Below are 16,230 nucleotides of genomic sequence, written 5' to 3' on the forward strand. Positions count from 1 at the left end.
TACTCTTTAAAAAAAAAGCTGTTTTGTGTATTCAAAGACTTGCTGACCTTAGCCTTCAACATTACAGGAACATGCTGGCCCTGAACTCTACTTCATTTTTGAATGCTTTGTACTCGTTGCCTGTAGATTTATCTGCAAATAACTGCTTCCAGTGCACTTTTTGCCAGATGCTGTCTAATTATTATTGAAAAGAGCCTTCCCCCAATCAAGACCTTATTTTCCGATCTATTCTAGTCTTTCTACTTAAATTTTAAAACAACAGAGCTATGGTCACTAGCTCCAAAATGTTTTCCCATGGACACTTCCTCCACTTGCCTGGCTACATTCGCAAAGATTAGATCCAGTACTGCCTCCTCTCGAGCAGGACTATCTACGTAATGGCTCAAAAAGCTCTCCTGGATGCACTTTAAAAATTCTGCCACCTCCAAGCCTTTTCATACTAAAGTAATCCCAGTTAAGTAGCAGATGGAAGTTGAAATCCCCTACCATTATTTTTTATGTTTCTCTGTGATCAAACTAAATATCTGCTCTTCTATTTACTGATGAATGCTTAGAAGCCTGCAGTACACACTCAGCAAAGTGATTGCCCTCTGGAACCTCTGAGGATATCCTCCCTCCTACTACAGTAATGGATTCCATAATTAATGATGTAATGCCACCTCCTCTCTAAATGCATGTTCCCCATCTGCCTGATCACTCTATACCCTGCAACACTGAGTTGCTGGCCCTGTCCATCCTTTACCAATGCTCCCAACCATATCACATTCCCAATCATATCACATTCCCATTGTTAATCACCACCCTCATTTCATAAGCCTTACTTGTCAGACTCCCTACTTCATAATGGATGCAAACCACTTCAATTCCACATCCCAGTCCCATACTGACATGTCTATCCACAGCCTCCTCTGCTGCCATGTTGAGGCCAGACGCAGGTTGGAGGAACAACACCTCATATTCCGCCTTGAGAGTCTCCAACCTGATGGCCTCAACATCGATGTCTCTAACTACCAGTAACTCCACCCCTTCCTTTTCCCCCACCCCCCCCAACTCCTTTGTCTTCCCTTATTCCTGTGACTCCCTTCCCCCACCTTGATGACCTGCCCATCTTCTCTCCTCCTCCATCCTTTATTCCACGGTCCACTGCCCTCTCCTACCGGATTTCTTCTTCTTCAGCCCTTTGCCTGTTCTACCTATCACCTGTCAAATTATTACATCTTCTCCCCCTCCCACCTACCTTCCCCCTCTCACCTGGACTCACCTATCACCTGAACTCACCTATCCCCTTTCTGCGTGTGCTCCTCCCCCTCCCCCCACCTCCTTACTCTGGCTTCTGCCCTCTTCCTTTCCAATCCTGATGAAGGGTCTCGGCCCAAAACGTCAATGGTTTATTTCCCTCCATGGATGCTGCCTGACCTGCTGAGTTCCTCAGCACTTTTTGTGTATTGCTCCAGATTCCAGCATCTGCAGAATTTTTTGTCTCTGCCTTGCATCCCTCCCACGTGGTTGAATATTTAGTTTCGTATCTGTCAGTTTCTCATCCCCTACTCTGTTCCCACTCTTCATCCCATTCTCCTGCCAAATTAGTTTAAACCCTCCCCAAGTTCTAGCAACCCCTTCACAAGGAACTTTGGACCTGTCCAACTCAGGTCCAACCCTTGTACTGGTCCTACTTTCCCCTGAAACAATCCCAGTGATCTAGGAGTCTATACATCACTGATAGAAGGGTTTGCCACTCTGAGCAAGGTATCAATCACAACTACTCCGAGGAGTGGCTTTGTAGACAGTATTCATCAAAAATACAGGACCAGTTGAGGAATCCACTACTCTGACCAGTAGATTTATAGATATTATTTGTCATTAACACAGGGCCACTTAAAGGACCTATTACTCCAAGGAACAGGCTGGTAGAGGTACTTATCAATGAAGCAGGACCAATGGAAGGATGTCTAATGATCGTTGGCTTAGAGACAGTGCATGTCACACAAGACGTTTTCTGCATGAACAGGCTCCACTTCTCCAAGCAACTGCCTCACTCACAGGCATCCTGAAAGCTGACCCTCAGCCATGCAGCACACACAACACTGTCATGAAGGTGACAACTGTATTGAATTTCTTTGCTTCCAGCACCTTTTGGGCATGTATTAGCAACATACGCAAAATCCAGCAGACTTCTCCAAGGGCCTGAATTCATCAGGTCACAGCTGCACCTTTCCATACATGGATGTGCCCCCAGACATGCAGATAGAGCCTACACTTTTCACTAGATTGTTGGGTTCCCGAAAGTACCCAAACAGTAGATGGCTTGCCTGTCAGTTGGAAGACATTGGGTAGAGAATCCATCTCCAACAGAGTCAGTTTGCACTCCTTCAGTATGATGATTGCAAACACTTCAAACCCTGTAAATGAATGCAGACCACCAGAGTGTGCATATGATGTCTTTGTGTTGTGTAGCTCAGACTTATCATAGAATCATACAGCATTGAAACAGTCCCTTTGGCCCAGCATGTCTATGCCAGCCATTAATTACCCATCTATACTAACCCCATTTACCAGCACCTGGTCTACAGCCTTCATGTATAGTGCACTGAGGCCAGGAATAGTGAATCCAGGCTAACAAGGATACCATACTGACAGGTGAACGGCAACCTCAGGAGCACTACAATTGTGCCCTGGATGTGCCAGGTAGAGAACATTCAAGAATTCTCACTTCCAATGCTTGGATAGGTCTGGTGAGACATTCTATAATCCTGCAATCATTATATGCACTGCTATCATCTGCTGTGTGCTCCACAGCCTGGCTCTGCAGGAAGAATTAAGCTTTGAAATTAGTAGATGACATGCATGCAGAACTGGCTACTGCAGGTGAACAGACGAACACACCTCACATCTGGAGGACCCTTGAGGGTGACAAGCTGGTTGCAGGTGGCTGGTCCCTTTAATCACTGACAACACTTCTTCCTTCACCACTCTCAACCTATGATGGACATGCAGCCAAAGGTGGGGGACACATTGCTGTACCAGACAGCAGGATGGCTACAGATGTTTACACACTATCTTTATTTATGCTTTCATTAATGATGTCTTTGGTGTGGTTCCAACTGGCCTGTGTAATACAGTTTATTTTAAAATAGACATGACCTCTTGACTCGTTCCATTATTAAATCATGAGTTTATAGGATATGTCATTTTAGAATTGATTGAAGGAGTGAATAAAGCTCGCCTTCAATGCGCCAGTTGATTCTTCAGTTGCTTCTGCCTGTGTGCACCTCTGAGGAGACTTACATGGGGGCCTACACAGAAATGGCTGGTGGTGGTCTAGATCAGCACTGAGTAGCACATTATGGCTTTAGAAAACTCCCTTCCTTCCACACCTGAGCAGTTCTGGGTCTGCTGTACTGCTCTGTCTCAAAGACATGAACACATTGAACTGAAGATGATCTGACTTCATCAGGCAGTGCATGGGCCAGAAGCCTTTTGTGGAATAGGGTTGTTTGGGGAAGGGCGATTGTGGGGGAATGCATCCCCGGTCAATGGGCATATGTGATACAATCCTACTGCATGCAACTCTGCAGGGTGGCACTGCCTCTGGATACGGCTCAAGGTTTCCATCCAAGTCCAGAAGGTAGCCATATGCTGATGTCTGCTCATTTTATTCATGGCACCTGCAGGCACCTGCAAGCACCTGCAGGATAGTTAGCACTCTGCTGGAATGCATCTAGACTATTCAGCAGTTACGCACAGTGATGATTTAGTGACCGCAGACACAAAGCAGATGCCAATGGATTTGTAAAATCACTGCACAGTGAGCTTACTGGGCAGCAATCACATACCTTAACATGGGCTGCTGTACGTCAAATAATATTTAAAATATGTTATAAATGCTTAGAAATATAAATGACCAAAAACAATTTAAAACAAAGATCTTACCTGCTGAATATCAACTGCAGAAAGGTCACAGAAATGGATGCTGGTAATTAAAGAGTAGCCAGAGTCCATCTGACGAGGTACCATGAAACACCTTTATGAAGAGTGGGATGGTTCATGGCATCAGGGTCCAGGGTAAATGGCACAGGCCACACAGTGCACAAGTGGAAGGTGGCAGCAGTACAGATTATTGAGCCCTGCTAATGGAAATGGAAGTCTGTTTACTGTCACTGTGGAATGCATACAAAGGATTTTTATAGAACATAATTCATTCCAAATAAACATTTACTTTTGAACATTTGTCTGACTCAATCTTTGCATGTTAATTATTGAGTTTACAGGGAAATATATTTATACATGTTACACAACTATGTTATTATAGCTTTTCTAAATTCATACATTTTTAGCTTCTCTCTTTCAAAATATCTTTAGTGGTAATCCCTAGCTTTTACATCAGCAAAACTGGTTCATCTTAATCTGAATACTTGCTAGAGTGTCTAGCATGCCTTGAATAAAAGAACAAACTTATTTTGCAGATTCTTGGGACAGTAGTTATAATCTGCTTTCACATAATCCACTATTTTTGAAAATAGTAAATTAATGTGTTAGATTTGTCTTTGTCAAAAATTTCATCAGGCAGCAACAATTAGCAGCAATAGTAAAAGTTTACAGTTTGCAACCTTTCTGTTTACTTACACGTTGCCCATCTTGCTCACATGTAAGGTGTGTTCATAATTTGGGCTTTCATCACCCAGGGATGGCCTGTACTCTCTGCAGATCTCAGGCTCCTGGCTCACAGCAGGAGGTCACTTAAGAGATATGGTTTGAAAACTGACATAACCATGAGACATTCTTGTATGTCCAAACATACGGACAATGGGGAGATGTTAATTGGCCTACGTCAGACCAAGCGTCAGACGCCTTCAGCTGAAATGTCTTACAGAAGGAAGATAACCCAACCTGATAAGTTTGAATGGGGAATGGATAAAACCTGGAGCCTGGAGGAGCCATTGGCAGTGGTGGAAAAGGGAATCAAAGAGTAAGGGAGATAAAGCAGCAATCATTGTATGTCATGTGCATTTGCAGGAGAAAAAGTGTCAGGCACAGCAGGAATCGCATAGTGCACAAAGAGCAGAACTACAGAAAAAGGGGCCAACACAGAAAACAGCTAGACAATGTACAAGCAGAGCTGGACAGATATAAGGAAGAGTTAGAACATCTACAAAGACAGATAGATGGGTGAGAAATAGACAGAAGTATTGGAACAGTTCAAAGACGAATTAGTTAAGATATCTTTATTAGTCGCATGTACATCAAAACACACAGTGAAATGAATCTTTTGCATAGAGTGTTCTGGGGGCAGCCCACAAGTGTCGCCACGCTTCCGGTGCCAACATAGCATGCCCACAACTTCCTAACCCATACGTCTTTTGGAATGTGGGAGGAAACCGGAGCACCCGGAGGAAACCCATGCAGTCACGGGGAGAACGTACAAACTCCTTACAGACAGTGGCCAGAATCGAACCCGGGTTGCTGGCACTGTAATAGCGTTACGCTAACCACTACACTACCGTGCCTGCCAGATCTGGGCAGATGGAGAGGTAAATGGGATAAGGCCCAGTGTGTGGGCAATTGCTGGAGAGTAGCCACAGGAATACCCTGAGAAGGTGAGGAGGTGGATTGGGAAGTGCTGGACCAGAAAGCTGGCAAGTGAGAATGTGCCAGTAAACAGGAGGGACTGTATCCCAGTGCTGCCTATCTGGATGACATCTGTTAGGATTGGTCAACAGCAGGCTCAGAACCCTGATGATCCCAGACTTCACTTGTCAGAGTTCCTACCTCAGTATCCACTTGTGGTCTTACAATCAAGCTGCCAGAGGAAGTGGTTGAGGCAGGTACAATAGTTTCATTTAAGAAGCACTTGGATAGGTATATTCAGAGGCAAGGCTTAGAGGGATATGGGCCAAATGCAGGAAATTGAGACTAGCTGGGTGGGCACCATGGTTGACATGGACTCGTCGGGCCAAAGGGCCTGGATCTGTGCTGTTTTGCTCTGACTATGTGATAAGAGGTCATTTTTAAAGTATGTATTAGAATATAGGATTTTGAACTTTAGAATTTCAGTATATTATTAGTCCTTTATATGTAAAGCACTAGAAGGGCAGGCAGAGTCTGATCCTCAAAGCTATTTCCTACATCCTTGTAAGAATGAGTGAGCCCTTTTGCGTCCTTTCAAGGCTGACTGAATTATGTGATAAAAGTTTTTGTTATATATTAATAACCAGTCCTCTTGGCTTCTGATTAAAGAATAATAATAACTGGTCCTCTGATCTAATGGATAACAACTATGGCCACATCTACCAGGAAGATCTCAGTCTGATTCCTGACCTAAACACTGGTGAAGTCACCTTTGTCAGTTTGTTCATGATTTTGTGATCACTATTGGAACAATGCAAGTCTGTGAAATTGAGGAAGGCGGGGCTAAACTCATCAATGATGCTCCACTGCTGCAGTCTGCACACTTGCAAGTTAGAAAATCAAAAAAACTGCAGATGCTGGAAATCTGAAATAAAAACAAAAATGCTGGGAAACATGCAGCAACTTTGGAATGAGAAACAGCTAACATTTCAAGTTGAAAACATAAAATACAGTTTCTTTTCCCACAGGTGCTTCCTGACCCACTGTGCTTTTCCAGCATTTTGTTTTTATTTCACCCCCAGGTCAAGTTTCCCCACAAAAAATGGACATATGGTGCCTTGAATCACTGCCTTCTAGAAAGGAGGAGAAAATGTTTAAAGGTAAATAAATACATCCGGCCATGCCACCTTCTCGCAGCTGCCATCGGGAAGGAGGTACAGAAGCCTGAAGTAGAACAGCTACTTCCCTTCAACCATTTGGTCCTTGAACCAACTGGCAAAACCCTAATCTCCACCACAGTTTAGCAACACTATGACCACTCTGATCACTTTGCACTAAAATGGACTTTGTTCTAATTGTGGTATTTTTTTGTAAAAATTGTGTATAATTTGTTTTTTCTTGTGAATGCTGCTATGCGCTTGTGATGCTGCTGCAAGTAAGTTTTTCATTGCACCTGTGCATACATGTACTTGTGCATATGACAATAACTTTACTTTGACTTTGAAATATTTTTTTCTGTTGACTGAATGTTTGTTTGGTGTTTTTCATTATAAATCTGTTTCTAATTTATATTTCTTAAATATTTCCAGTTAAGCACACATTTTGATCTGTTTGTTCAGATGCAAAAAGAGCTCTGCATTAGTTTATTTCCCTTACTTTTGTGGCCCACAGCCCACAACATTCTTCATCATTCTTGGCTTTCATACAAAATCACTTATCTCCACTCTTTATTTGGTGATCTTCATTCCTCAATGAAAACAGCAGGAGTAGGCCACTTGGCCCCTCAAGCCTACCCAGCCATTCAATATGATCATGGCTGATCTGCCCCAGGCCTTATCTTCTGTTCTGTGCTAGTTCCACATAGCCCTCAATTCCCTGATCTTCCAACGATTTATCTGCTTCTTTGAATACCCTCAGTGATCTCATCTCCACAAACTCCAAGATGGAGTATTCCAGAGAAGTAGCATCTTTCCATGCCCTTTAAAATGTTTTGAGTACTCTTCTAGCTATTTAGCTCACCATTCCTTCATCTTTTTGCATTATAATTTCTTTTGCGTCTACTTCCATTAGCAAGAAAGATGAATGAGCTGTGTTATTTATTATTCCATTCTTCTTTATAAATATTGTCAACTTCAGGAAGGGGAAGGAGACTGAACATGTGCCAGTCTACATTGGTGGTGGAAAGGGTCAGCAGCTTTGAATTCCTTGGCAATAACATATTGGATGACTTGTCCTGTGCCCAGCACATAAATGCAATCTCAAGGAAAGCATGCCAGTATCTTTATTTTCTTAGAAGGTTAAGGAGGTTTGGCTCATTACTAAACACTCTAAGAAACTTCTACAGGTGCACTTGTAGCATTAAGGTCTGGTACGGCAATTCAAATATGCAGGACAAGCTGCAGAGAGGAATGGACTCAGCCCAAAACATCACCGGCACATCCCTTCCCACCATCAAAAGTATCTACATGAGGCACTGCCTCAAGAAGGCAACAATATCATCAAAGATCCCCACCATCTGGGCTATGCCATCTTCTTGCAGCTACCATTGGGCAGGAAGTACAGAAGCCTGAAGTCCCACACCACCAGGTTCAAGAACAACTATTTCCTTTTAACCACTTGGTTCTTGAACCAACTTGCACAAGCCTAAGCACTACCTCAGTATACAAACACCATGACCACTTTGCACTACAATGGGCTTTGTTTTTTTGTACTAATTGTGTTCTTTCTTGTGTAATTTTGCATAATTTATGTTTTACCTGTGAATGTTGTGTCTCCAATGCTATGTACCTGTGATGCTGCTGCACATATGTTTTTCATTGCACCTGTGCATACATGTACTTATGCATATTGGAATCAGTTTATTATTATCACATGTACTGAGGTACAATAAAAAGCTTGTCTTGCATACCGTTCATACAGATCAATTCATTACAACAGTGCATTGACGTAGTACAAGGTAAAAACAATAACAGAGTGCAGAATAAAGTACAGAGAAAGTGCAGTTCAGGTAGACAATAAGGTGCAAGGTCATAATGAGGTAGATTGTGAGGTCAAGACTCCACCTTATTGTACTAGGGAGCCATTCAAAATTCGACAGCAGGGTAGAAGCTGTCCTTGCGCCTGGTGGTACATGCTTTCAGGCTTCTGTATCTTCTGCCTGATGGGAGAAGGGAGAAGAGAGAACGTCGGGGGTGGGTGGGGTCTTTGATGACGTTGACTGCTTTGCTGAGGCAACGAGAAATAGAGACAGAATCCATGGAGGGGAGGCTGGTTTCCGTTATGTACTGAGCTGCGTCCACAACTCACTGCAGTTTCTTGCGGTGATGGGCAGAGCAGTTGCCAAACCAAGCTGTGATGCATCCAGATAGGATGCAATAAACTCGACCTTGACTTTGATTTACAATCCCATCTCTCTTCAAGGACTTTGATTCCTTGCTCTCATAATAACTATTTCCCCTTTACACCCCCTCATCGTCCATTTAGCCTCGTTTTACAGCCATTTCCTGCACCCATTCCTCTCCCCCCCCCCCCCCCATCTTTTTAGAATTCTCTTGTCAGAGTTCCTACCTCAGTATTCACTTGTGGTCTTATAATCTTAAGCGAAAAAACTTCTCACGTCTCCCTTAGTTCTTCAGACGAACTCCGCTCTTATTCTGCCTCCTCCCTCTCACCTCTCCACCCCCCCCCCCACCGTGAAACCGCTCCTATCTCTGATCTCCGGGCCTCAAACTCTCTCCCTCCATTGGCCTCACCCTTCCCACTTCTCCGTCTTTCTCCAGCAGATGAGTCCCGTGCTCACTCCACAGTGGGGGCTGCATTGCCGCTTCTCCTCTGCAGCAGCTGGTAACATCTTGCAAAGAATGAAGCTGCGACGCCCGGATTGTTGCTGCGCCGTTTCAGGAGCCTCCGGGCACGGGCAGCCCCCACTTCCAACTCACATTTCACTGCCATCCACTATGAAGATGGAAATAGCACATAAATGAAGATTTTTTTCCATACTACCTCACTTTTCTCCACATCCTTTACGAAAGCAGATTACTACAGGTGTTAGAAATGTGTGTTTATATTCGCCACACCCAGCTCTGCAAAGTTTTTCATGCCTCCCTTATTTCTTCCTTATACTCGTTCAAGTCTCCAATGTGTTCTCAACCTTGTTTCTTTTCGTAACCCCCTAACTCGCCGCCTGTCTTCAGTGTCCCGACACGGCATTTATGGCGAGGTGAGGTGAGTGGCTTCACCAACACCTTCACTGGGAGGGGAGGGGCGAGGCGGGCAGTGGGGGCGAGTCTCAGCAGCTCCCTATAAAAGAGCGGCCACCGGAGTTCAGGAGGCGGCTTCTCCCACACCGAGAGCGCTTGTTACCTGACTGGTGCTGAGAACAAGCATGCGGTCCATGCTGCTGCTGCCGCCCTTGCTGGCGCTGCTCGCCGTCTCCCGGGTCAGCCCGGAGAAACCGATCCTGTTCAGGCTGTGCGGCCGCGAATTGATGCGAGCCGTGATCTACACGTGCGGCGGTTCGCGCTGGCGGAGAGGGACCGGGACTGGCGGAGAGACGGCGCTCGGCGCCAACCGGATGCTGGGTGAGCCGGCGCTCGCATTCCCGCGGAAAACCATCTGCTCCTCCCAACTGTTTCGAAAGTTTTTTTTCCCCGAATAGGCGCTTCAGTAGTTTGCATCAGAGAATGTCTGATTCACTGGCCACATTTGAATCTAATTTTTGCACTCAATGTCATTGTGATGGGTCAACTTTGCTTCCCCCGAATACTATAAATAAGGATTTTCCCATTCGTTTGTGAATGCAGCGGGAATTAGAGCAGCAATTAGAGCACTAATTTGATACTGGTTAGAATATCCACGATAGTGGTTGGAAAAATTTGGATATGCATCATCATAGTTATCTTTGTAGATGTCTAACGTATTAAAATTCGAATTTATTACTGAAATATAATATTTAAGTTATTGCAGTCGCTTTGAATCGGGTGGTCGGATTAAGCTGTATTTACAAATAAAATTCGCTGCCGAGATATTTTGGCCACCAAATCTTAAAAATCTTTTTGTCTTGGGTCACCTGCAGAGGATCAGAAGTCGCCGTTCATGGGATTCCATCTTCCAAAACGGCACCTCAACCAAGGCTTGGCCTCATCCAGCGGAGAGGATTTGAGTTACAGGCGGGATCTTTTGGAAGAAATGTTGACGGCTTTCCAAAACCCATCCCGGGAAAAGCGTAAGTTCAATCAAACCCATGCCGATCTTTGCTGTCTGAGGGGCTGTACCAAAAAGCAAGTGAGCTTTCTCTGCTGAAGCGGCGAGGAGTGGCATTCAATCGCTGCCACACGTTCCCGGTCGGAGGCCTTCGGAGCATTGGTTCTATGTTTAAATATTATAATTGTTCAACGCAAATTCTGTATACGGCGTCTGTTAATCGATTGGAAAATAAACTAATATTTTAGGGTGCAAGAATGCGCTTTCTGTTAAATGTTGACTTTAACTTAATAAAATTAAGCTGGAATTCGAAAGTTTCTTTGCATAATTGAAACCTCATCGTTATTAAAATCGTAAATACCATCCAGAAAGCTACCAATGGCAGCGCCGAGCTGACTGAAGTACCCAGGGTATTTTGGTACCAATTACCAAGTATCTTGGTACCCAGGGCATTGCATAGTGTAATCGGGAGTGGACATTTGAACATTTCACCATCAGATGAGCTTATTAGTAGCGACTATTAGGATTAAGTTCGTCAGGGTACATAAAATGGAACGGTTTACTGCAAAAGTGGAATGGGGACCTAACTGTTCAGGATATATTAAAATAATTCACAAAACGATGCAGAAAACTGGCTCGCACTTGAGAAAGTACGCTCTTTCCCGAGTGTTAGGTACAAGTAGAGAAAAAGCCCTAAATACCGCACTCTGCACCCAGCTTCGTGAATCCTATACAACTAATGTTTTACAAATCATTCTTGCTATGGGCTTCCAAACGAAATAGTTTCAGATTCATGCTCATGTATATTTGAGGACAGGAATGACAGATGAAAGCAGTGTTCGGTCATTCAAGCCCTCAAACATTGATGAAGATCGTACTTGATCTATAACCTCAGCTCCGCCTTTCTGCACTAACCCCACCTTGGTTCTCTAACCAAAGATGCTGAACTCTTTCACAGGATCACAAGACAAGGGAGCAGAAGTAGGCCATTCGGCCCATCGAGTCTGCTCCAAGGAAAAGGGAAAAGAGAAATGGGAGGGGGGGGAGGGAAAAAACTATTCTAATCCCAATTTCCAGCCTTATCCCCATATCCCTTGATACCCCAACTATTTAGATATCTATCTATCTCTTCCTTAAATGCCCCCAATGATCTGGCCTCCACTGCTGTACCTGGCAAGGAATTCCACAAATTAACCACCCTTTGGCTAAAGAAATTTCTCCTCATCTCTGTTTTGAAACTGTACCCTCTAATTCTAAGATTGTGCCCTCTGGTCCTGGACTCACCCACCAAGGGAAACAGCCTAGCCACATCTACTGTTTCAAAAATTCCTCACGGATTGAGCTCCAAATCATCCACTTGGGTAAAGAATTGCCCTCTGGCTTAAACTTCTCACTTGAATTGCTGACCCCTTCACATTATCGTAAAATGATATCCCTAGTTCTAGGCACCTCAGGCAAGGGAAACTATATCTCTATGTCTACCCCCACAGGCCCGAAAGAACTTTGTATATTTTAATGAGATCACATTTCATGCGATAGGAAGGATATCATTAAACTCGAGTGGATGCAGAAAAGATTCACAAGGATGTTGCTGGGATTCGAGGGCTTGAGTTATAGGGAGAGATTGGATAGGCTGGGTTCTGTTTTCCCTGGAGAGAAGGAGGCTGAGGGGTGACTGTAGAGAACTTTATAAAATAATGAGGGGCATAGATAAGGTGGATGATCACAATCTCTTTCCCCAGGTCAGAGGAGTCTAAAACTAAAGGGCACAGGTTTAAGGTGAGATGGGAAAAATTTAAAGGGAATCTGAATGACAAATTTTTCTATATGGAAAGTGGTGGGTATATGGAATGAGCTGCCAGAGGAAGTGGTGGAGCTGGGTACAATTACAATATTTAAAAGACATTTGAACAGGTAAATGGATAGGAAAGGTTTAGAGGGATATGAGCCACATGCAGGCAAATGGGACTAGCTCAGAAAGGCACCTTGGTCAGCATGAACAAATTCAGCCAAAGGGCCTCTTTCCAGCTGTATAACTCTATGACCCTTCATTCTTCTGAACCCTGTGTGCTTAATCCCAACGAGAAATTCCTAACCCTATGTAACAAAAATATTTTAAAAGTCGTTCCTTGTTCTTTCCTGATTCAGCAGCAAGAGGTATTTGCAAACAAAGGAGGCACTATACATGTGTTAAAAGTTAAAGAAACTAATTTATTAGAGTTATGTAAAGAATAAAATACAGAAAGGAAGAAGAATAGTTAACAAAATACAGAAGGAAGCAAAATAATACTTATCAACCAATCAATGAACTGATCTACATAATGCCAGAGAAAACTTCTGGGGTCCAACAGCCTTTCACGCAGCCTTCTCTCTGTCTCTTAGCACCAGTCATGACCCAGCCTAAGGGAAGGTCCTGATTTGCACAAAGAAGGTGCCCCCTTTTATACCCCTCAAAAACTTAACATAACTTTTACCCCAGTACTTCTCCATTCCTTAGTGGTACCAGCCTGTACCTTCTTATCACTCGCGACCTTCAGCCTAATCACCTAATTTAGAAACAGAGACAACAGGTCTGTAAAGAAGAAAACATTCTTTACCAGTATCTAATCTCAAGGATGTGCATCTGTACTGCCATAAATTCTCAAAACATTCCCACAGTCCCAGCTGACACCATTTTGTGTTACACACTACTGCACATATTAAGGAGGAATCAGAAATGACGTTTGGCTAATTTAACTCTTTCCTTACACCCTAACCCTTCATTATGTAGAGAGACCAGACCAATCAACATTGTTACAGCTATGTTTTCACCATGATTCTATATAATTAGAGCAAAACAATCCTCTTGCACACAAATCCTCATGCAATATAGACTAATGTACTATTTGCTCTCAACACGTTAAGTTTTAGTGATGCATGTACAAGATACATAAACCCAAAATAGGCATGCTTTCTTTATTTACCATCTCTTTAGAATTACCATACAAACATTTGTTGAAACTGTTCCCATTCAGTTCATTGTGAGAACTTAATCAAGTGAATAGATCAAGCAGAAATTGTCTATGAAGACCCAATTAAAAGCACACAAACGTTTGTCATTCAACATAGTAATACTGAAGGACATATACTCAGTTTCAAAAATCAATTTAAATGGCAATGTTCCTTTGATAGGTACCGAATGAACCACTGAAATTTTGCATGACTTCAAGAATCTTAGTAATGCAGAGCATATTCAATAACACAACAAAACCAAGATTTTGACCCTCTGTGATTTAAATATTCAACTATGAAACATCAATGCTGTGTTTTGCATTCATATTTTAATGTCAGTTTTTTTATGCCATTTTTCAATTCCACCCTTCCCTCACTCAAGCACGATCATCCTTTTTATCTCTATCCAATCTTATTTATAAAACCGTCTTATTTTCACTTGCAGTAGAGCTATTTTCATACTCCTTTCTCTCTTTCATGAACTGTTACTTGTACCAATATATATCTTCCAGAATTATCATATTATCTGTCATATTTACAAAAACAAATATCAAATATCAGCTACATCATGTGGTACAATGCATTCCCCAACAAATCTGATTTAACCCCAGTTACTATACAACTAACCAACACCTTACTTAAATATTTTTTTCTTTTTCACCCATTAATTGATCAAAGATAACCCTACATTGTATCAACTAAGTTATTTTTCAAATGCCACTGGGACGAGACATTCTGCAGTCTATCAGCACCACCTTGGATTCCTTTATTTAAATATTTACTTGAATGTGAAACTAATTTGGCCAGAGTTAGAGTTATCATTTTTACATGTTCTCCTACTTTCAGGTTTATATACTCAAACTGATTCTTAAGCCAGAAATGGAGCAAACTAGTTCCTTCCTTGCTGGACATACAAAATGTTAATCAAGAAAATGGCTCAGGATGCATACTAAGAAACTCTCCCACTTGAACCATAACTTTCAGTTTTTCACCTATCTAAATACATATCTAGGATCTCCCATAACGTCAGTTTATTGCAATTCTATTTTTACATGTGGGTAAATCCAGAACTACTGCAGTTCTAAACAAAGTTTTGTTGTCAGCCTTATGTAAGGCATTAACAAATACAGCATGTTTCAAATATGCAATTTCCTTTCCATACTTATATTTTTCAGTGTTTTTATTCCATTATATTAATCATTTCCCTTTAAAAATATTTTGATTTTAATTCCACTATCTACAAAACCTTAGTTTTTGATGGATGCTGTTTAGTCTATTTATATCATAGCCAATGGCATATCTCCCACTAGTCTCAACCATCATCTAATAATCTTATTTTCTCATCTGAAGGTGGTTCCTTGCCATTAGTTTGAGAAGAATCATGACTTGTTTATTCCCCATTGCACAAACTTTCAGATTAACTTCAGCATCCCTTCCACTGTCCATTTATAATCACTGAATACAGTACAGCTACAGATCAAACCTTGGTCTGTAATCTTTAGTATCACATCTTGTGGCATATATATCCTTTGAGCTTTTACGGAACAAACTATGATGACCCTTTCCCAGTCTCCTCAGAGCAGCCACCATATTCAGTGCAAGAAAGTTGACAACCTGCAACCAAGTTTTTGTCATTTTTTTTGGTTTTGATGCTGCCTGATAAGAAGAACAGTCTGGGACAACAGGGCTACAGAACTGTGGGGAGATTTAGAGCTACTTACCACAACAACATGTCTTAATTCAATTCCTCACCAGTTTGGAGAGAGTCACAGAAAATGTTGAATGATTCCATCATTTTCACTTTCATCGTTCCCTGCTAAATTTTTTGGATTGCAAACGTATTTCAAAACATATCTGGAAATAAAATTCTAATAGAGGAAAATAATATTTTGTTGCCTTAAATCCCTCAGTATTTCATGATATTCATGAAGTGTTGGATACACAATTTTTACATAAAAGTAAAACTACATTTTCAATAAATTTATTTAAAAATCCAGATTTCAAAATTTAGACATGATTTTATGTTTACTACAGTATACATTTCGTGTATGTTGTAGTCATTGTTAACAAATTTTAGGGTTATTGTGATAAAGAAATTAAAGCATAGTAGAAAAACATTTGAACCATTTAAAGGGCTTTCCTAATGGCTTTGTAGGAAAACATTCTCTTAATGAAATGTGGTACTGAACACTGAACCCATCCCACACTAGCTGACCACAGCCAATAGAGCAGGCAGTATGACAACTATCTCACCCAAAGAAAAATAGTCAAACTTCACGATTGTATCCAAGGAGACCTCTGGGGTGGTATGGGGTGGGGGGGGGGGGTGGTGGGTTGGGGAAGAGGAGGAAGTGAACTGTGAAGGTCTCATAAGCAAATAATTGGGTACAACAGTAACCTCACCACTGCTGATTAATCAGCAGTAATCTCACCAAAGTTGAACAAACTGGCCCATCTGAGAAGGAAAGTGGA

General features: G+C 42.2%; 1 protein-coding gene across 1 annotated transcript; it reads left to right on the top strand.

The window, feature by feature from the left end:
• The first annotated feature begins 9,937 nt into the window (after positions 1–9,937).
• On the top strand, positions 9,938–10,972 carry insl5a (insulin-like 5a). The gene is made up of 2 exons (XM_052012610.1): positions 9,938–10,145; positions 10,640–10,972. Exons 1-2 carry the CDS (start codon positions 9,950–9,952, stop codon positions 10,864–10,866), a joined length of 423 nt encoding a protein of 140 aa, XP_051868570.1. The 5' UTR covers positions 9,938–9,949; the 3' UTR covers positions 10,867–10,972.
• Positions 10,973–16,230: the final 5,258 nt, after the last annotated feature.

The sequence above is a fragment of the Pristis pectinata genome, chromosome 3 (genome assembly GCF_009764475.1).
Source record: "Pristis pectinata isolate sPriPec2 chromosome 3, sPriPec2.1.pri, whole genome shotgun sequence".
In the NCBI taxonomy this organism is placed as follows: Eukaryota; Metazoa; Chordata; class Chondrichthyes; order Rhinopristiformes; family Pristidae; genus Pristis; species Pristis pectinata.

Bases quoted from the DNA above. Each gene is read 5' to 3' on its own strand.
- insl5a (XM_052012610.1), top strand. From the start codon at position 9,950: ATGCGGTCCATGCTGCTGCTGCCGCCCTTGCTGGCGCTGCTCGCCGTC. The intron at 10,146-10,639 runs GTGAGCCGGCGC...GGTCACCTGCAG, and splicing joins CGGCGCCAACCGGATGCTGG to AGGATCAGAAGTCGCCGTTC.